This window comes from Telopea speciosissima, chromosome 8, assembly GCF_018873765.1.
Source record: "Telopea speciosissima isolate NSW1024214 ecotype Mountain lineage chromosome 8, Tspe_v1, whole genome shotgun sequence".
Classification (NCBI taxonomy): Eukaryota; Viridiplantae; Streptophyta; class Magnoliopsida; order Proteales; family Proteaceae; genus Telopea; species Telopea speciosissima.
In genome coordinates this window covers 57752500-57773804 of record NC_057923.1, presented here as the reverse complement: position 1 = coordinate 57773804, position 21305 = coordinate 57752500, and the positions used below count along the sequence as shown (strand labels likewise).

At 37.9% G+C, this 21305-nt stretch overlaps 3 protein-coding genes across 5 annotated transcripts; all 3 read left to right on the top strand.

Annotated features, from left to right (window-relative positions):
• Positions 1-308: 308 nt before the first annotated feature.
• LOC122672695 (laccase-17-like) lies at positions 309-5177 on the top strand. 2 transcript variants are annotated; one of them, XM_043870169.1, is made up of 7 exons: positions 309-342; positions 1712-1848; positions 1928-2079; positions 2186-2430; positions 2795-2923; positions 3085-4080; positions 4859-5177. In XM_043870169.1, exons 2-7 carry the CDS (start codon positions 1720-1722, stop codon positions 4987-4989), a joined length of 1782 nt encoding a protein of 593 aa, XP_043726104.1. In that variant the 5' UTR covers positions 309-342; positions 1712-1719; the 3' UTR covers positions 4990-5177. The 2 variants fall into 2 exon arrangements, with proteins under 2 accessions (XP_043726104.1, XP_043726103.1); XM_043870168.1 differs by having other exon boundaries at positions 326-342; positions 1701-1848.
• Positions 5178-5284: 107 nt separating this feature from the next.
• Positions 5285-11761, top strand: LOC122672694 (laccase-17-like). 2 transcript variants are annotated; one of them, XM_043870166.1, is made up of 7 exons: positions 5285-5309; positions 8170-8310; positions 8541-8692; positions 8798-9042; positions 9440-9568; positions 9692-10678; positions 11528-11761. In XM_043870166.1, exons 2-7 carry the CDS (start codon positions 8179-8181, stop codon positions 11656-11658), a joined length of 1776 nt encoding a protein of 591 aa, XP_043726101.1. In that variant the 5' UTR covers positions 5285-5309; positions 8170-8178; the 3' UTR covers positions 11659-11761. The 2 variants fall into 2 exon arrangements, with proteins under 2 accessions (XP_043726101.1, XP_043726102.1); XM_043870167.1 differs by lacking the exon at positions 5285-5309 and adding an exon at positions 6736-6754 and having other exon boundaries at positions 8173-8310.
• A 5770-nt stretch (positions 11762-17531) lies between these two features.
• LOC122672481 (non-specific lipid transfer protein GPI-anchored 2-like) lies at positions 17532-18290 on the top strand. Its single transcript, XM_043869945.1, has 2 exons — positions 17532-18007; positions 18136-18290. The coding sequence occupies exons 1-2, from the start codon at positions 17629-17631 to the stop codon at positions 18288-18290; spliced, it is 534 nt and encodes a 177-aa protein (XP_043725880.1). The 5' UTR covers positions 17532-17628.
• Positions 18291-21305: the final 3015 nt, after the last annotated feature.

Here is a 21305-nt window from a genome sequence, read left to right as displayed (position 1 = left end):
AGTAAGGACCCATTGAATACAAAACCGAATAGAAACTGAAACCGATCCGAATGGTTTAGTTTTGGTTTTGAAATTGAATTTGTTTGGTTTTGGGTTTTACATTCTGTATCGTGAACAAACTTACCAAAGCCAAACCGATTAACACTCTTAGAGGGGGAGAGGGAAGAAGTTAAACCATACTTGGTACATAAATTATGTATCAAGAATTTTTATTTTTTATTTTTTTGGTACAAATATGTATCAACGTGACATAATTCTATGAATTAGGTTTTCCTTCACTCATATAGAGTTCAAATAAGCACCTCATCAAGCATGTAGTGAGAGAGAGAGAGAGAGAGAGAGGAGTCAAGATCATGGTTCGAAATCTTGGATCGGATTGGTATCGGCCATGATCAATCCCAAGATTAGACCGATTTGTCAAAGTATTCCTAGATTGTTCCCTGGATCGGTCAACTCAGTTGGATCAGCCAATCCGATCCACTACTTGCCATTTTTTTTTGGGTTTTTTGACCCTTTTTTATTATTTTACCAATCCGTATCGATTTTTTATATTTTTTACTAATCCAAGCCCAATCCATAAAAACCTGGATTTTGATGAATTTTTAACGATCCAAGTCGAGTTTGACCGATCCCGAGTCCGATACCTAGATTTTGAACCATTATCAAGATGGAGATAAAACAAACCCTTTTTTTTTTTTTTTTTTTTTGAAAGTTTTTTAGGTTTTTGAGGTTGAGGGGTGTTGAGGATGTAGAATTAAAGTAACGGCTAAGTATTTACAGCTAAGGCTTTTTTTTCTTCTATTTTTATTGTTGTAGTTTTAGTTCTATTTCTGAATGAATCATCATCTCTAGCAAACTTTGCACCAAAAAATGAAAACAAAAAAAAATCTCTAGCAAACTATAAATAGAAATAAAAACAAAAAAAAAGCTTGAAGAGACCATATGTTCCAATGTTCCATCCATTGTGAATTCTTTGCTTTAGAAGGAAATTAAGCTGGCCAGGGAGGATTGTGTTGGTTAAAATGTCTTCCTCTTTGCCGGAAAACTCTACAGATATACCAACACCAGAGCACCCACCATAAGCTAAGGCCAAACACTACTGGCCCTCCACTTGTCTCTCAACAATAAATGTATAGTGAGAGATATAAATATATTATAATAGATTTCCACTTGGTTCATGAAGAAACATGAACAACCAAAGAGATGTTAACCCTTTTGGTTTGGCTTGGTTTCGAAGAATTAATATATATGGGTTAGGAAAACTTTATACTCATTAATGTCAATAATACCCTCCATGCAAGAACTGATCTATAACTTTATTTTCTGTCACTTTTGCTTGTGAAGACTAAGACTATTCCAATATTGCATGAACATGAAAGCAATATTAAAGCTTTTCTCCAATTCCCTACATGGAAAGATTGGTCAAAATCATCACTAAAAGTCCCCTTCAAAAAGGGTATTTTGGTAAAAAAAATATTATGACTTTGACATTACTCTAAAGTTAAGCTCAACCAACAGCAAGTCAGCAACAACTCTGGCCCAGTCAAATACTCTCTACAGTGATATTACTTATGGCTATCATCTAATTAATTGACCATTCCCTACCTGTCTCTCTCTCTCTCTATATATATATATATATATAAAGGACCTCAAAGGGCTTCTTGAATCTCACAATCAAGAAACAAGTGGAGAGTTGCACAAGAGAGAGAGAAGAGAGAAATGGGTTTCTTTCTGCTTTCCTCATCACCACTTGTGGGAGCTTTTATCTTGGCCTTAAGCACTGTTTGGCTTCTGCCCTTGGTAGTAGTTGGCCAGCATTCAGGCATTACAAGGCAGTACAAGTTTGATGTAAGAAATTTTTTTTTTTAAAACAAAATTATCAAACACTTTTCTTCTTCTTCTTTTATAAGTTTAAATTACTTTGCAGATCAAGTTGCAGAATGTAACAAGGCTATGCCACACAAAGAGCATTGTGACTGTTAATGGGCAGTTTCCAGGGCCTCCACTTGTGGCTAGAGAGGGTGACCAGGTTCTCATCAAGGTGGTTAACCATGTCCAAAACAATATTAGCTTGCATTGGTAAGGACTAAATTAAAAGCTATCTATATAACATTCTCTCTTTCTCCAACTCACTCAATTTAGCTATCTTCTTTATTGAGAATTAAAATGGTTTAAATTGGAACAGGCATGGAATTAGACAGCTTAGAAGTGGATGGGCAGATGGACCAGCATATATAACTCAGTGCCCTATTCAAACAGGACAGTCTTATGTGTATAACTTCACTATTACTGGACAGAGAGGGACCCTTTTGTGGCATGCCCACATCTCATGGTTGAGGTCTACCATTTATGGACCTATTATCATCCTTCCTAAGCGTGGTGTCCCTTACCCATTTCTCAAACCCTACAAGGAAGTACCCATCATCTTTGGTAAGCAACAAAAATAACAAAAAATTGAAGTGCATTATATTTGGTTAACTGAGCTTCATTCAGGCTCATGTTCTTGTTGAGGTTGGTGTGTCTTATATTCTGCGGGATCACATGATTATTATTGGGCTTGTATGTGTAATTAGATCGGGTTTTTGATCCATTGCATGTACAGAGTAAAATTGTAATTATATGTGGATTATGGTTTTTTGGGTTCCTTGTCTTTGTAGAAAAAACTAAACACGAACAAGGGATGGTCACTTTGTGAGGTAGAGAGTGGTGTAAAAAATTTTTCAGGTTTAGTGGAAAATCTCTTATTCTCTCAAGTGGATGTAGGCATTCGTAGTGAACCATATTGAATTTTCAGGAGAATGGTGGAATGTAGACACAGAAGCAGTGATCAACCAGGCTCTACAGACTGGAGCCGGTCCTAATGTCTCTGATGCCTACACCATCAATGGACTCCCAGGTCCTTTGTACAACTGCTCTACAAAAGGTACTTCCTTCAGCATAATCAATCTCCATCATTTAGTATTAAAGACTTGGGTAAAACTCATCCTTAAAAACTAGCCGTTAAGTAGAGGGTGCACAAGTACCTATAAGTCTCCACATCGGGCTACTCACATATGTGCACTTCCATTGATGCAACCTTTGCAGATACATTCAAGCTCAAGGTGAAGCCTGGGAAGACATACCTCCTCCGTTTGATCAATGCTGCGCTCAACGACGAGCTCTTCTTCCGCATTGCCAACCACACAGTTACAATAGTTGAAGCTGATGCAGTCTATGTGAAGCCCTTCAAAACCAAAACACTCCTCATTGCACCAGGACAAACCACAAATGTTCTCCTCAAGACAAAGCCTAAATTCCCTAATGCCACCTTCTTAATGGCAGCTAGACCTTATTTCACTGGCCGTGGTACCTTTGACAACTCAACCACTGTAGGAATCCTTGAATATGAACACCCAACCACTTCTTCTTCTTCTTCTTCTTCTTCTTCTCTTCCAACTTCAATTAAGAACCTTCCACTCTTTAAGCCACCTCTCCCTTCCCTAAATGACACTTCTTTTGTTACAAAATTTACAAAAAGATTTAGAAGCTTAGCCACTACTACATTCCCTGCAAATGTTCCTCAAACTGTGGACAGACACTTCTTCTTCACTGTTGGTTTGGGAACAACTCCATGCCCTAAGAACCAAACCTGCCAAGGTCCAACCAATACCACTAAATTTTCTGCTAGCATAAATAATGTCTCTTTTGTTCTTCCAAACAAAGCCCTCCTTCAAACCCGTTTCTTTGGGCAATCATCAAAAGGTATCTACACAACTGACTTCCCTAAAAGCCCACTTATTCCCTTCAACTATACAGGAACTCCCCCTAACAATACTATGGATAGTAATGGTACCAAGGTTGTGGTGTTGAACTATAACACAAGTGTAGAGCTGGTGTTGCAGGACACTAGCATACTTGGTGCCGAGAGTCACCCTCTTCACCTTCATGGATTCAATTTCTTTGCTGTTGGCCAAGGATTTAGTAACTTTGATCCTAAGAAGGACCCACCTAAGTTCAATCTTATTGACCCGGTTGAAAGGAATACTATTGGGGTACCTTCTGGTGGTTGGGTTGCCATTCGATTCCTTGCAGACAATCCAGGTGGGTTTGCTTAATCTAATGTTTTAATATGAAAATTTTAGGGTTTTACTAACCTCACAAGGTTATAGGTATCGGTATCGGAGGCCGTATCGGTCTCCGTATTGATATCGTATCGAGCCATATTGGTTTAAGATTGAACCAAATTTTAAAAAATACCATATATCAGTCTCCAATATACCGACACATATCGATTTATATGATACCAATACCTTGATCCATGATTGGGAACCCCAAAAAATAGAGGGAGTAAGAAATAAAGCTTTGGGAAATAGAACCCTGAAAGGCACCGTGGCCTAGACACAGAGGACATGAAATGACTACCCCGCCTCCATGAAAGACGGAAATCCCACCCCTGTTAATGCTTCTGTGTAGGAGCCACGCTGCCTTTCAGAAACCCTCACCCTAATTTTTGTTGAGGTGTAATTGATAAAATTAGGTTAACCTTAAAGATTTTTCAGACTATTCATTTGGACCCCAAGCTTTTGCAAATGCCATCATCTTCATATAGGTTATGCTATTTATGATATTTTTTTGTAATATTCAAGCAAGCATATGGGGCTGGGCTCAACTTGGGCCCAGAAATAGGTAGAAGAAGCCCACCAGCCCATCTTCATGAAACTTGAATCCGAAGCTTCATGTGATCCTTGATTTTCCATCTTTTTTTTTATTTTTTTATTTTTTATTTTTATAAATTATTGATGCCAAATTTTCCATAATATAACATGAGATAATAATATAGAAATTATTTGATTTTCTTTGGATGATGACTTGTCAACAGGGGTGTGGTTCATGCATTGCCATTTGGAAGTCCACACAAGTTGGGGATTGAAGATGGCATGGATTGTCTTAGATGGAGCAAGCCCCAATCAAAAGTTGCCACCACCACCATCTGATCTTCCCAAATGTTGATTATGATCATCTACATTCGTTTTGATTGGAATGCAATGAGTTTTTAATTTATTTTTTTGTTTGCAGTTAATTATATATGTTCCTAATACTGCCACTAGAGAGGAAAGGAAGAGAGGATAGAGAAGAGATTTTTTTTTTTGCTTTATTATTGTTCCCCAAAATTTCGAGTTAATAATGTTTGTGAAAGAAGTTTTCAAGATTCATCAATGAAATAAGCATTTGATCTATAGATATTTATCTCTTCAAAATTCATCCAAGAAACTCACCCATTTAAGATGGATGCATGCCAAATGAAGGAGAGAGAGAAAGAGAGAGAGGGAGTACCTGTTTTGAAGATTGACCCGCTCCGATATATTTTGGTAGCGATCCGAATGGGATTTTTTCTGATCGGCCCAAGCCCTCCACTAATCATCACTAATTCCGTTGGGGTTGCGAGGGTGAAGCCCCCACGGTACGGTTAGACCCAACCTGATGGAGCAGTATTTATACTATTTATCCATCTTGTTGTAAAAAAATAGAATTTGGGGTTTTCGTGTTAGGGTTTTGAGAAGAGAGAAGCAGAACCGTTTTGAGTGTTCCTGAGAGATCTCCTATTTCTTAATCATGATTTTTAAATTGATTTCTCAACAACTGTTCCTTTGTTCTGGTTAGTCTTTTTAATCATGAAATCTTTCTACTGATCCTTCTACCTCTAGAATTAGGTCCCTAGCTCAATGATATCTAGTATGTTAACTTAGTTTTTTATTCCCAATATCTCTAACTAATCTCAACCATAATATTGGTTAGATTACACAAATTTTTTTATTTTTTTTTTTGTGGGAGAGGGTAAGGGTGTCAATTTGTAATTGAAACGAAACCGATCATTTAAAACTTGGTCAAATCGAATCGAAGAAGAATAGGTTCCGTTTCGATTTAAACATAATGAATATTTTTTCGATTCAGTTCGATGTGGTTTTGGTTTCAAGGGTGAAACCATTCAGTTAAAACCAAATTGAAATAAATTTACTTTAAACTGTATTAGTACTTAGAGAAGGGTTTGTGGGCTGTAGATCACCAAAAACACTCCGAAAATCACTGGTGCATAAATGAAAGTTCTATGTGGAACAATCCAATTTACAACTTGTTCGAATATGGTGAAAGAAATAACTAGTTGAGTCTTCAAAGGTAAAGGCATAAAGCATCATTAAGTCACGAGCAAATTTAGGACATATGTTGAATATTCATCCTTATGAATCCATATGATTAAATATAATTGTTAACTTTGAATTATGATTTTTTTGATTCTTCACAAGCTAAACAAGATAATTAATAACCTTCCACTTTTTTTTATGGATTGTGCAGCATATTCAAGCCAACACATATTAATAGTTGGAGGCTATCAATCTATACTTTTTATTGCTGAAATTCCTTTGTGGGTAATAGGACCTAAACCGAGTAAGGTCCAATTTAATAAAAAACCGAATAAAAACTGAAACCGATCCAAACGGTTTAATTTTGGTTTTAAAATTGATTTTGTTCAATTTTGATTGTTGCATTCTGTATCGTGAACAAATTTACCAAAACCAAACCGACTAACAACCTTAGAGGGGGGAGGGAAGAAGTTAAACCCTACTTGGTACATAAAATCTGTATCACGTTTTTTTTTTTCTTTTTTTTTTTGATAAAAATATGTATCAACATGACATAATTCTATGAATCAGGTTGTCCTTCACTCATAGAGTTCAAATAAGCACCTCATCAAGCAAGTAGTGAGAGAGAGAGAAAGGTGTCAAGATCATGGTTCGAAATCTCGGATCGGATCGGTATCGGCCATGATCGATCCCGAGATTAGACTGATCCATCAAAGTATTCCTAGATTGTTCCTTGGATCGGTCAACTCAGTTGGATCAGGAAATCTGATCCGCTACTTGCCATTTTTTGGGGGTTTTTTTTACTGATATTTTGGATATTTTGACATTTTTTTTATTTTTTTACCAATCCATATCGATTTTGAATATTTTTGAATGATCCAAGCCCAATCCATCAAAACTTAGATTTTGGTCATTTTTTACCGATCCAAACCGAGTATGACTGATCTGGATATCGGCCATGACTGATCCCGAATCCGATACCTGAATTTGAACCGTTGTCAAGATGGAGATAAAACAAACCCTTTTTACTTCTTTTTTCTTTTTTTTTTAGGTCTTTTAGGTTGAGTGTTGGGGATGTAGAATTAAAGTAACAGCTAAGGCTTTTTATTTCTATTTTTATTCTTTTAGTTTTAGTTCTATTTTTGAATGAATGAATCATCATCTCTAGCAAACTTTGCACCAAAAAATAAAAATAAGAATAAAAATAAATCTCTAGCAAACTATAAATAGAAAAAAAACACTTGAAGAGACCATATGTTCCAATGTTCCATCCATTGTGAATTCTTTGCTTTAGAAGGAAATTAAGCTGGCCAGGGAGGAATGTATGTGTTGGTTAAAATGTCTTCCTCTTAGCCGGAAAACTCTACAGATTTACCAACACCAGAGCACCCACCATAAGCTAAGGCCAAACACCACTGGCCCTCCACTTGTCTCTCAACAATAAATGTATAGAGAGAGATATAAATATATTATAATAGATTTCCACTTTGGTTCATGAAGAAACATGAACAACCAAACAGATGTTAACCCTTTTGATTTGGCTTGGTTTCCAAGAATATATATATGGGTTAGGAAAGCTTTATACTCATTAATGACAATAATACCCTCCATGCAAGAACTGATCTATAGCCTTTTTTTTTCTGTCACTTTTGCTTGTGAAGGTACTTTTATGTGTTACAAAGATTTGGGGAGACTAAAACTATTTCATTATTGTTGCATGAACATGGAAGCAATATTAAAGCATTCCCAACATGGAAGGATTGGTCAAAATCATCACCAAAAGTCCCATTCAATAAGGGTATTTTGGTACAAAAAATATTATGACTTTGACATTACTCTAAAGTTAAGCTCAACCAACAGCAAGTCAGCAACAACTCTGGCCCAGTCAAATACTCTCTACAGTGATATTACTTATGGTTATCATCTAATTAATTGACCATTCCCTACCCCCTCTCTCTCTCTCTCTCTCTCTGTGTCTATATATAAAGGACCTCAAAGGGCTTCATGAATCTCACACTCAAGAAACAAGTGGAGAAACAACCAGAGAGAGAAGAGAGAAATGGGTTTCTTTCTGCTTTCCTCATCACCACTTGTGGGAGCTTTAATCTTGGCCTTAAGCACTGTTTGGCTTCTGCCCTTGGTAGTAGTTGCTCAGCATTCTGCAGGCAATACAAGGCACTACAAGTTTGATGTACGTAACATTTTCTTGACTAGTTTTTTTTTTTATTGCTTTATTTGGTATTCATTCATGGAATATATTCTAGGTTGATTTCTCATTTACGGACGATAAAAACAATTATTTTTATCATCCGAGAATGCGAAATTGATTTAAAATGCATTTGAAGAATACATACCAAACACTGCCTTGATATGGGTTCCAAACACTTTTTTCTTCTTCTTCTTCTTCTTTCTTTTTTACAGATCAAGTTACAAAATGTAACAAGGTTATGCCACACAAAGAGCATTGTGACTGTTAATGGGCAGTTTCCAGGGCCTCCACTTGTGGCTAGAGAGGGTGACCAGGTTCTCATCAAGGTGGTTAACCATGTCCAAAACAATATTAGCTTGCATTGGTAAGGACTAAATTAAAAGCTATATATAGATCATTCTCTCTTTCTCCAACTCACTCAATTAGCTATCTTCTTTACTGTGAATTAACATGGTTTAAATTGGAACAGGCATGGAATTCGACAGCTTAGAAGTGGATGGGCAGATGGACCAGCATATATAACTCAGTGCCCTATTCAAACAGGACAGTCGTATGTGTATAACTTCACTATTACTGGACAGAGAGGGACCCTTTTGTGGCATGCCCACATCTCATGGTTGAGATCTACCCTTTATGGACCTATTATCATCCTCCCCAAGCATGGTGTTCCTTACCCATTTCTCAAACCCTACAAGGAAGTACCCATCATCTTTGGTAAGCAACTAAAATAACAAAAAATTGAAGTGCATTACATTTGGTTAACTGGGTTTCATTCAGGCTCATGTTCTTGTTGAGGTTGGGTGTGTCTTATATTCTATGGGTTCACATAATTATTATTGGGCTTGTATGTGTAATTAAATCGAGTTTTCGATCCATTACATGTACGAGATAAAATTGTAACTGTATGTGGATTAGGGTTTTTTGGGTTCCCTATATATTGTCTATGTAGAAAAACCTAAAAACGAGCAAAAGGGAGAGGGGTCGATCACTTTGTGAGGTGGATAGTGGTGTAGAGAATTTTTCAGGTTTAATGGAAAATCTCTTGTTCTCTTAGGTGGATGTAGGCATTCGTGTTGAACCACGTTAAATTCCTCATGTTACGTGTTTTCAGGAGAATGGTGGAATGTAAACACAGAAGCAGTGATCAACCAGGCTCTACAAACTGGAGGCGGTCCTAATGTCTCTGATTCCTACACCATCAATGGACTCCCAGGTCCTTTGTACAACTGTTCTGCTAAAGGTAGGAACTTGGGTAAAATTCATCCTTAAAAGCTAGTCGTTAAGGAGAAGGTGCACAAGTACCTATAAGTCTCCACATCAGGCTACTCACATACGTGCACTTCCATTAATGAAACTTTTGCAGATACATTCAAGCTCAAGGTGAAGCCTGGGAAGACATACCTCCTCCGTTTGATCAATGCTGCGCTCAACGACGAGCTCTTCTTCAGTATTGCCAATCATACAGTTACAATAGTTGAAGCTGATGCAGTTTATGTGAAGCCCTTCAACACCAAAACACTCCTCATTGCACCAGGACAAACCACAAATGTTCTCCTCAAGACAAAACCTAAATTCCCTAATGCCACCTTCTTAATGGCAGCTAGACCTTATTTCACTGGCCGTGGTACCTTTGACAACTCAACCACTGTAGGAATCCTTGAATATGAACACCCAACCACTTCTTCTTCTTCTTCTTCTCTTCCAACTTCAATTAAGAACCTTCCACTCTTTAAGCCACCTCTCCCTTCCCTAAATGACACTTCTTTTGTTACAAAATTTACAAAAAGATTTAGAAGCTTAGCCACTACTACATTCCCTGCAAATGTTCCTCAAACTGTGGACAGACACTTCTTCTTCACTGTTGGTTTAGGAACAACTCCATGCCCTAAGAACCAAACCTGCCAAGGTCCCACCAATACCACTAAATTTTCTGGTAACATAAATAATGTCTCTTTTGTTCTTCCAAACAGAGCCCTCCTTCAAACCCATTTCTTTGGGCAATCATCAAAAGGTATCTACACAACTGACTTCCCTAAAAGCCCACTTATTCCCTTCAACTATACAGGAACTCCCCCTAACAACACTATGGATAGTAATGGTACCAAGGTTGTGGTGTTGAACTATAACACAAGTGTAGAGCTGGTGTTGCAGGACACTAGCATACTAGGTGCAGAGAGTCACCCTCTTCACCTTCATGGATTCAATTTCTTTGTTTTTGGCCAAGGATTTGGTAACTTTGATCCTAAAAAGGACCCACCTAAGTTCAATCTTATTGACCCGGTTGAAAGGAATACTATCGGGGTACCTTCTGGTGGTTGGGTTGCCATTCGATTCCTTGCAGACAATCCAGGTGGGTTTGCTTAATCTAATGTTTTAATATGAAAATTTTAGGGTTTTACTAACCTCACAAGGTTATAGGTATCGGTATCGGAGGCCGTATCGGTCTCTGTATTGATATCGTATCGAGCCATATTGGTTTAAGATTGAACGGAATTTTAAAAAATACCATGTATCGGCTGTTACCTACGATTGAAGTTGGTATAGGTATTGTATTGGTATCAATCTCCAACAATATTGATACTACATATCAATTGATATGATACCAATACCTTGATCCATGATTAGGAACCCCAAAAAATAAAGGGAGTAAGAAATACATTTTTCGGAAAAAGAACCCTGAAAGGCACCATGGCCTAGACACAGAGGACACAACATGACTACCCCGCCTCCATGAAAGGCGGAAATCCCATCCCTGTTAATGCTTCTGTGTAGGAGCCACGCTGCCTTTCAGAAACACTCTCCCTAATGTTTTTTAAGGTGTAATTGATAAATAAGGTTAACCCTGAAGATTTTTCACAATATTAATTTGGGCCCCCAAGATTTTGTATTAATTGTCATCATCTTCACACAGGTTATGCTATTTATTTTTATTTTTAATATTCAAGCAAGCATATAGGGCTGGGCTCAACTTGGGCCCAGAATTAGGTAGAAGAAGCCCACCAGCCCATGTGACTGAAATTCAATTACAGACTTCTTCATGGGCTGCCTAATGAAACTCTCTTTAATGTGATCCAGAGGTCACAATATTTTCCATCCTTTTTTTCTTTTTTAAATTTCTGGTGCCAAATTTTCCATAATATAACATGAGATAATAATATAGAAATTATTTGATTTTCTTTGGATGATGACTTGTCAACAGGGGTGTGGTTCATGCATTGCCATTTGGAAGTCCACACAAGTTGGGGATTGAAGATGGCATGGATTGTCTTAGATGGAGCAAGCCCCAATCAGAAGTTGCCACCACCACCATCTGATCTTCCCAAATGTTGATTATGATCATCTACATTCGTTTTGATTGGAATGCAATGAGTTTTTAATTTATTTTTTTGTTTCCAGTTAGTAATATATGTTCTTAATACTGCCACAAGCAGAGGAAAGGAAGAGAGGATAGAGATGAGATTTTTTTTTCTTTCTTTTTTATTTTTCCCCAAAATTTCGAGTTAATACTGTTTGTGAAAGAAGTTTTCAATATTCATCAATGAAATAAGCATTTGATCTATAGATATTTATCTCTTCAAAATTCATAAAGAAACTCACCCATTTAAGATAGATGCCAAATGAATGAGAGAGAGAGAGAGAGAGAGAGAGTACCCATTTTGAAGATTGGCCTACTCCGATATATTTTGGTAGCGACCAGAATGGGATTTTTTCTAATCGGCCCAAGCCTCCACTATCATCACTAATTTCATTGGGGTTGCGAGGGTGAAGCCCCCACGGTATGGTTCTACCCAACCTGATGGAGGAGTATTTATACTCTTTATCCGTCTTGTTGTAAGGAAATTGAATTTGGGGTTTTCGTATTAGGGTTTTGAGCAGAGAGAAACAAAGCCGTTTTGGGTGTTCATGAGAGATCTCCATTGTAACTTTCTTCCATTACATAGTAAAACATCTTCAACTTCACCCATAGACGTAACACATCGTATTAGTGTGACGTTAAATCTCTGTGTCATCTTACTCTGTTTTTGTTTCTGTTTGTATTTTGCTTAGTGTTGGTTCTAACATCAACCATGTGAGCCCATATGTAGAAGTTGATAGAAAGGTTTTGCTAGCTTGAAAGCAACAACTATGAGGTTGCTTGACTGTCCTATCAGAAAATCACATATGGGATCAGGTGCATTGAAAACCTTATAAATGGTTTGGGAGGGGCCAATTTCACAAGTTTAGCAGTTTTATTGGTAGAAACCACACAAACTTCAAATGGAAGAACTGGGGCTGCAGATAGGCCCAGGCTAACTTGAGCCCACAATTGGGATCCCATAACATATTGTTTTGAGACCCAAAATGCAGTTCACAATAGATTGGGCTAACCCTAGCCCAGCCATAGCCCAGCATTGGCTCGAAATTTGTCGCTTGTTCTCCATGTCTGTTATTCTCTTGCATCTAAGGGTGTCAAATTAGAATCGGAACCGAAAACCAAAACCTAAACCAGACTAAATAAGCCACCTAAACCAGACTAAATAAGCCAAATCGAACCAAACCGAATCAAATTCGGTTAGAAATGAGTATTCGATTTCAAAACTGATTTGGTTCTTGGTTTGGTTTTGGATCAAGTATAAGAACCGAAGTCCAAAATCAAAACCGAACCGAATTTGGATAGTAGTATATTATAGTATGTTATTTTATTATAATACTAATATATTATAGTAAATTAATATGTTGTAGTATATATTACTAATGTTTTTTTTTTTTTTTGGTAAGAATAAATTACTAATGTTAGTATTAGAATTTAAAATACTATTATACTTTATTACAATATTATACTATATATATTATAGTATATGCATTGAGTAGAGGAATCGGAACCGAACTGTGTAAGAACCTAATTTTGGAACCGAATACGAACTGAAATCGAACCAAACAACAGGTTTAGTTTGAGTATCGAATTTCGGAATCGATTTGGTTCTCGATTTAGTTCTGGATCACAACAATACTCTCTGGAACCGAACCGATTGACACCCTTACATGTATCCTTTTGTGATCTTGTAATGGTAACTTGGTGTTATAAACAACGGGGTTATGTAAGATGTCATATAATTTTATATAATTTAGATTGTGTTTGATAATTGATTTTGGATCTAGAACACGTTTTGAAACCCGGTTCTTCTTTATTTTCTTGCTACAAAATGCATTCTCGCTCTCACCCCACAAAGAAGATAAGGAACATTGCAAGTTGCAAGTTCAACCAACCCATTTGCTGAAACTTGTGGGCAATGCTCAAGGACTTTGGATCCTAACTTCTATCAATGTCATCCTATCTCTTGTTGCTTTTAGGTCACCTCTTCGAGGACAATGGATTCTTTAATACTTAATTGGTGGATTTTTTCATGTGACAAACAAAAGGCCAAAATTGTATGCTTTAATTGCTCTAGGGGAAATCAAAATTTCAACAACCCAGTATATCATAGTATATATTATCACAGAAAAAACCAATTTAGGGGAAAAAAATCTTAAAAAAATTAGGGAGAGAGTTCTCTAAGAAAGTGGTATAGAAGAGCACACCAATGAGATTAAATACAATGGTATCATATATTGGAAGATATTGAGGTCATTCATGTAAAGAAAAGAGAGATAGACACAGAGGTGCTAACATACCCTACCAAACAACTGAGAAAACTTTTTCCCAAAGAACTATATTGGAATTCTAATACATTTTTGTGTTGTCATAGCATGTTAATTATTAATAATAAAAAAGCATAAATAATAATTATTTTAGAGGAGTAATTGTGAACATTTTATTCATTATTATTTGCTTTAATTAATGTAACAAGGAGTTATTAAATACGATTTTATCTTTAGGGGATCTGGTGAATGTAAAAAAAAAAAAGGGAAAAAGAAGGTTGCCAAGTTCCATGGTGTTTGTGTCCAAACATATGAAGGGTGAAATAATCACCCCTTGAAATGAAAAATCTCACCCTTATTGGATATCCACACACACGCTCTCATTGGTCCCTGTGTTGGTTCAGAGGACATGCACCCTGGCAACGATCCTCCCTCTCTAAAAATAATGTAAAAATATATGAGAATATCTAAAATGCGCATTTTGGTCATTGACAGTGTTATATTGAATAGGGAAAAACTTGTTTACATGGCCCCATGCTGAGAGGCCTCTCTCAACACGATCTGATTATCTAACACATGGCAATTCCATTGGTAATACGACAATTTCTGATGGATGTATTAAAAAATATAGGAGAGGGATAGGCACATTACCTGTGTGCGGTAGCAGGTTAGCAAGTGGCACCAATGAGGGCGCAAGACATGGCATCATACAGGAGGTGCAGTGGTCATTTCCAAAGGGGGAAGGGAGAGAGAGAAATACGCAAGCGGTGTGCCCAACATTTTCCCCAAAAAAAATTAAAAACATGATGAAAATATGTAACATGGGAAGTTTGTACACAAGGTACAGAGTATTGCATGGTATAGTCCCACATCCATATTTTTTTCCTGAAGGGCGGACAAGGTTGCTCCATTGTGATCTAATGTTCGTGAGTTCAAGTCTGGAAACAGCCTCTTCGCGAAGTGGAAGTTAAGGCTGCCATCATTATGTCTCAAAAAGCCAGACCATGTCAAGAGGTAATATCCAATGTTCTTACCCAAGTGCATATTAGGGTGATATTGTTCCAAAATACAAAATTAAAGGGGAAAAAAAAAATCAATTTCAATTATAGATCTAAACTTTTGATTATTCAGTAAAGACTGAGAGTTAATGATAGACTCAAGAATACAATCATAATGTCACATCATCATGGAGAAGAAATTCTTCCCAAGAAGGAAAACTTAATCCAAAAATTAATCAACAACCAATCTTTCACCTTGCTTTTTGCTTTTCTACTCTCTTCCAAACGGAGCCCCAATATGAACTTATGAAGTCCCCATTACCCAAACAATATAATAGGAATTAGCAGTTGTTGATATTAAATGGTGCCATGGTTCAAGGTTCCACCCCAACTCCATTTGCGGCTATTCAATCTTCCATCTCAGTTTCACACTGACCTTCCATGCCACCAAATTCAAGCAACCCACGTTGCAGATTTTTGATGAGTCGTCTTCATTGAAATTTGAACCCCATCCCAACAACTGTTTGGCCATAAGGCCAACATGGTCTCACTAGGGTTTGGTCGTATTGATTGATTCATATCAATATCAGTATCAGTTGTGAGTTGTGATTACTATCTATTTTTAGTTTTTCTAGAGCTAGCAGTTGTGTCCAATGGAGAGGGTAAGGGGTCATTTCCATAAAAGATGGGAGGGAGACAGACTCAAACTGGGCACGTCGCCAGTTTTCCCTCATGATTTTCCTATGAAAATTATTGTTTTGATTAAGAATCAATACCTTGAACTTAATCCATGATTGAAGGAAACTACCCTTTTATAGGGGCGCATAGTATGCCTATGGAAGATCTTAAAAGTCCATAAAGTTTTCATGGGATGAGCATTTTCAACTGTGGATCATTTTCCATAATTTGATTGGAACAAAAGTGTCTATATCTGGATGGATCTTGGTGACAAATCATGTGGTATTACATTATTACTACCAAACTAACACATGCAAGGATGGGAAGCTATGACTCTCTCCCCAGTTCCCCCCCCCCCCCCCACCAAAAAAAATATTATAGATAAATCTAAGGTTTAAAATCCTCAGCAGTGCACCAACAGATCGGTGCATTGCGGTGCTGCCTTGTGAGCTCAACACGTGGATGATGTAACATCTGACGGTGTCAAGCTGAAGAAGAAAAAAAAATGCAATCAAGCTCGCAAGATCCTACCGCAGTGCACTGCCAGATCGATACACTACAAAGAATTTTTTCCCTAAATCTAATTAATGGATTCCTCTATTTGTAACCTAACCAAGAAAGTTACAATCCTAGATTTTGTTGAGTGTGAATCGGGGATCATTAAGGATCAAGTTTCCCTTCACCACCTGGTGAATTGAAACCTATCATCCTAGGGTTGGCAAATCTTTCCTAGGTTTTAATATTTTTCCAAAATACCTTCTGATACCCCTATGTGTACCTGACCCCGCCTCAATGAATGGATTCTCATTTACTAAACTTGTCAATTTTGGATCCACAATCAAGGATTTTGTTGGAATTCGAGGTTCTAGAAATTGAATATTATATTCTTTTTAGTCTCACAAAATAGTGAGATACAAGAAACTTAGCCAAATGTAGCTTTTGCCAACTTGTACAACAAGAATCAAAAACCTTAAATCCACTTAAAACAAGTAAATGCCCAATTGCCCAAATATCCACTTCTAGAATCACAGCCCAACGTCCAAAACCTCAAAAGTTTTCATATTCAACTTATGCGTTTGCATAAAGTTCAAAACTTTAGGGGGAAAAAAAAACGAGCTTCTCACTAATCAACTAATCTCCTCTACGCTGCATATGGCTTAGAGTTCAGCAATTCTTGATCAAACCCAACTCATCACCAACAATAGGGGTGTCAAATTCGAATTTTTATACTCTCCTGTTACAGCACGGTGCAGTAATGCATCGTGCGGTGGCTGCAGAGGCCATGTGCGCCATATGGGGCTCACTGTGCCACATGACCTCTGCAGTGCCGCACGATGCAGTACACAGGAGAGGATAACAATTCGTCAAATTCCAATCCAAATTGGTTGGACCAATCAAAGATGAAATCGAAACTGAACTCTTCCTGGGCTGTTTCGAATTGGGTTTCTAGAGACTGATAAAAAATAACAACAAATCAAACCAAAACTGATAAAAATCTAGAAAAAAAAAATAAAAAAGGAAGAGACTTGCTGCCAAGCTAAGAGCAAACGCACAGGCATCCAAGGTGTAAAAATCCTCTCCAACACACTACTGGAGTTGTCCTTGGGGTGCATGTCGAACAGCTCCAGCCATCTGATGCTCACTTCACTCACTCGTGCGCTGGAGAGGATTCAGACTCCCAAGGGGAGGGATGGGATAGTCATTTCAATGCCCCATGTAAGACGGTGTAGGGAACACTGCCACACAGTGCACACCGTCTACACAGGGTTTATGCGGGTCAAATCTGACCCGACCCGATCAATACAATAACACCTCCATACTCGTGGCCCATTAATTGTAGGTAGGTGGTGGGTTTATCCCAACGCCCAACCCTTCTCTGATTTCAAATGTACATAAATTGTCTCAACTCCTCAGTCCTCATCAGGACTCTTCACTTCCCTAACCTTTTTAAAGCTTTAGATATACAAAACCAAAGAACCCAAGAAAGAAGAAAAGCAATAAAGCAATGGCGATCACCAAAATCACATTCTCTGCCCTAACCATTGTCCTCTTCATCGCCTTCCTTACTTCATTCCCCATCACCTCAGCTCAAGCCCCATCAATGTCACCAAGCGGCGCCACTGCAGAGGCACCGGCTGGCGACTGCACAACAGCTCTACTTAACATGTCAGACTGTTTGACATATGTGGAGGTCGGAAGCAAACTGAAAAATCCAGATAAAGCTTGCTGCCCTGAACTGGCAGGATTAGTGGATAGCAATCCGATCTGCCTTTGCCAGCTTTTGGGTAACTCTTCAAGCTTCGGAATCCAACTCGACACGAACAGAGCATTAGGGCTTCCTAAGGCTTGTAAGATCACTACACCGTCAGTAAGCTTGTGTGCAGGTTAGTATGTCAAAAGCTTTGATCTGAACCTTTCGTTTGTTGTGGGCCTGGGTAAATCAAGGGTGTGGATGGGCTTGGATTGGTAAAAATCGTTTCTTGATTTTGTTTTATTAATTCTGTTGATGCAGAGATTGGGATCCCAATTGGAGCTCCAGAACCAAGTGGAGGGTCAGGTAATTTTTTATTTGTTTATTTTTTGTTATTTTTCATATTCTTCTGCAAGTATTGGAAACTGGGTTTTGCTTTGAATCCACAAATTTACTGGGTTTTAACTCTCTTTTGAGAATTTAGATTAAGAACTTTGGGTGTATGATTCACAGGAGGAAATATTGCAGGGGAGCCAGCAGTGTCTCCATCATCAACAACAAAAACAAAAAATGGAGCTTCAAACATTATGACAGGCTTTGATCTTCTGTTCCTCACTGGTTTATCAAGTTTGCTTCTTCAATTTTTTCTCTGATGAGGAAATTTCAGCATTCTTGTTTTTAATTTTTTGTTTAGAAATTAGAAGTTTGATCATTCTACATTTCTCTTCATTACACTTGTGATGATCAGAAGAAGACATATTCACTGGAAAATAACTTATAGAAACCTTAATTAAGCCTTATTTATTATATCCTTTGTAATTCATTTCATTGAAAGGGAATTGGTACCTGTTTTTATCAATTCTGTTTTGTTACTGTTGTGATGTATGGTTTCTTGTTCCCAAATGGCAAATGGGAACAAGAAAACTCAACCCCTCTATGATACTAAGGTTGCGTTTAGTATGTATTTTAGGTCGATTTCACATTCTCGAATGATAAAAATAATTATTTTATTATCGTCTAAAATACATACCAAACACAGCCGATTTTGCAGTTTGGGACAATAAAAACACAGCCTAAGAGATAGAAGTGACTTGATAATGATTTCGATATGGATCGATTGTATCGCTTATTTTAGAAACTGATATGATATGGATACAGATTGAATCATATCAAACATTTTTTCTCTAACCCAATTTTTCTTTTTAAAAATATGGTTTTTTTGACAGTTTTACCCTTGGTTTGTACCGGTCCACCATTATGGAATTGGCCAGGTGTTGGGTTCACTCTATGCCGATACTAATACAGATCACTCGAAATGGTTAATATTGATATGGATCTTCCGATACGGCCGATCTGATACCGATAACCAGGACGGATATGGCCGATGGGAATGCTAGAGGTCTATTCAAAGCAGTGACGGTGGACAGTTAGGCAATAAATGAAAGCGTGGCATTTAAGTTAAGGTGGAGGGTGGAATTGGAATTTTATTTGCACACATCACATGAGATCAAGTGGTTGAAATCAATGGCAAGCCATTTATTCAGTATTCTCGTACTCTCAACTCTCAACGACTTTTGCTATCCTATCTTATTATTTAGGTGTCAATTCCTTTAAGAGTGACTATGGTTATGCCAGTTGTCTCATTATTAAAGAATGGGACCACATACTGGATGGCCATTTATTTGGGATCCTCCGGCTGGAGCCAACTGGGCCGTTGGATGATTCGCTATACACTGTTGCGCTACAGAAGAGCCCCATGTATCTCTCTCATGCCCATCTGACTAGGGCTGTAAACGGATCGGATTCGACTCGGATAGTGCTATATTCGCATCCGCATCCGAATCCGATTAGCTATCAGACAAATTCGGATAGTGCTAAATGGATACGAATCGAATATTTTATCCATTTACATGTAAATATAGCTTTTTGGATAGCTATAGCCTATCCGTATCCGTATCCGTATCCGCATCCGTTTAGCTTTTGAACGGATTCAGATAGTGCTAAACGGATGCGGACACGAATATGGAAATGGATTTCGGCTATTCATTTACACCCCTACATCTGACACCCGTAATGAATGGAATCCCTTTTACCATGGGTGGAGGAAAACTCGGTCCTATTTACTCAATGGACAAAGTTTCCTCCACCCATGGACAACGATTCATCCACCATTCTAGGATTTACAAACCCCTACAGGGTTTTAGTGTTTTTCTAAAATACACTCGTGGTGCCCTCAGCCCTTACCCGCCCATCCGACACCCTCGATGAATGGAATCTCATTCACCGTAAGTAGAGGACAATTCTGTCCTTTACTCAAATTCCTTTACTTCAAACTTCATCTGTCCTTTACTCAAATTCCTTTAATTCAAACTTCTTTTTTATTCCCATAGCAAAACAAACTTTTATCTTTCTTTCCCCTTTGATAATTTAAAATCTCTAAATTACCCCTAATCCCCTTTGCCGGCCTCCTTCCAGTAGACCACCCCTCCGGTCCAGCAGCTCCTCCGGCGTCCCTCTGTATCTCCTCTATGCTCATATTACATTATTACTCTCTTGTTTGCTTCCTCACTTGCTCTGGCTGCTTTAACAATGACTGCTGCCACTTCACTTTTTACTCACTTGGCACTGCCTCTTGCAAGAAGGATGCAAAGGTGCCTCCATCAAAAAGATGACCAAAACCTTCGGTGTTGTCCAAGAGAAGGTTTTGGCAGAGATCTTGATCTGAAATGCCGAGATTGAGCACCTCTACCTCTATCGATATAATCTTAATGGTGCAACCAATAACTTCAAATCGGAGATACATCATACATATGATCGCTTACATATGTATGATGTACCTTCAGCTTGACATCAACAAATTGTTAATGGTGATCGCTCTGCCATTAGCAATGTGTTGGGTCTCAGGCTGAAGATCCTCGTAAGTGATCAAGGGTATCTTTGATTTGAAGGTCTTGTGATCATTTGTACCATCAAACCTATATCGACGGAGGTACTTAGTCTAGTGTTGATCCGAAATGCCGAGATTGAGCACCTTTGGGATATAATCTTAATAGTGTGACCGATATCTTCAAATCGAAGATACATCATACGTGCTATCGCTTAAAAGTACCTTTAGCCTGGCATCAACGCATTGCTAATGGTGATCGCTCCACCATTAGCAATGCGTTGGATCTCAGGCTGAAGATCCTCGTAAGTGATCAAAGGTATCTTTGATATGAAGGTCTTGTGATCAATTGCACCATCAAGCCTATATCGACAGACTTAGTCTTGGCATTTCAGGTCAAGATCTCAACCAAAACCATCTGTTAGACTGTATTGATGTTTTTATCTATCTCTTCGATGAAATTAAGGTATTGAGTTATAATTCTATTCTAAGGATTCTTATGGTTCTAGAGAATCCAACTACAGGAGAGCTAGGAACAGAGAGGTTTCCTCCCTTTTTCGCCACTCTTTGGTCTTAAGAATGATGGTTTTAAAATGAGTGATTGCCC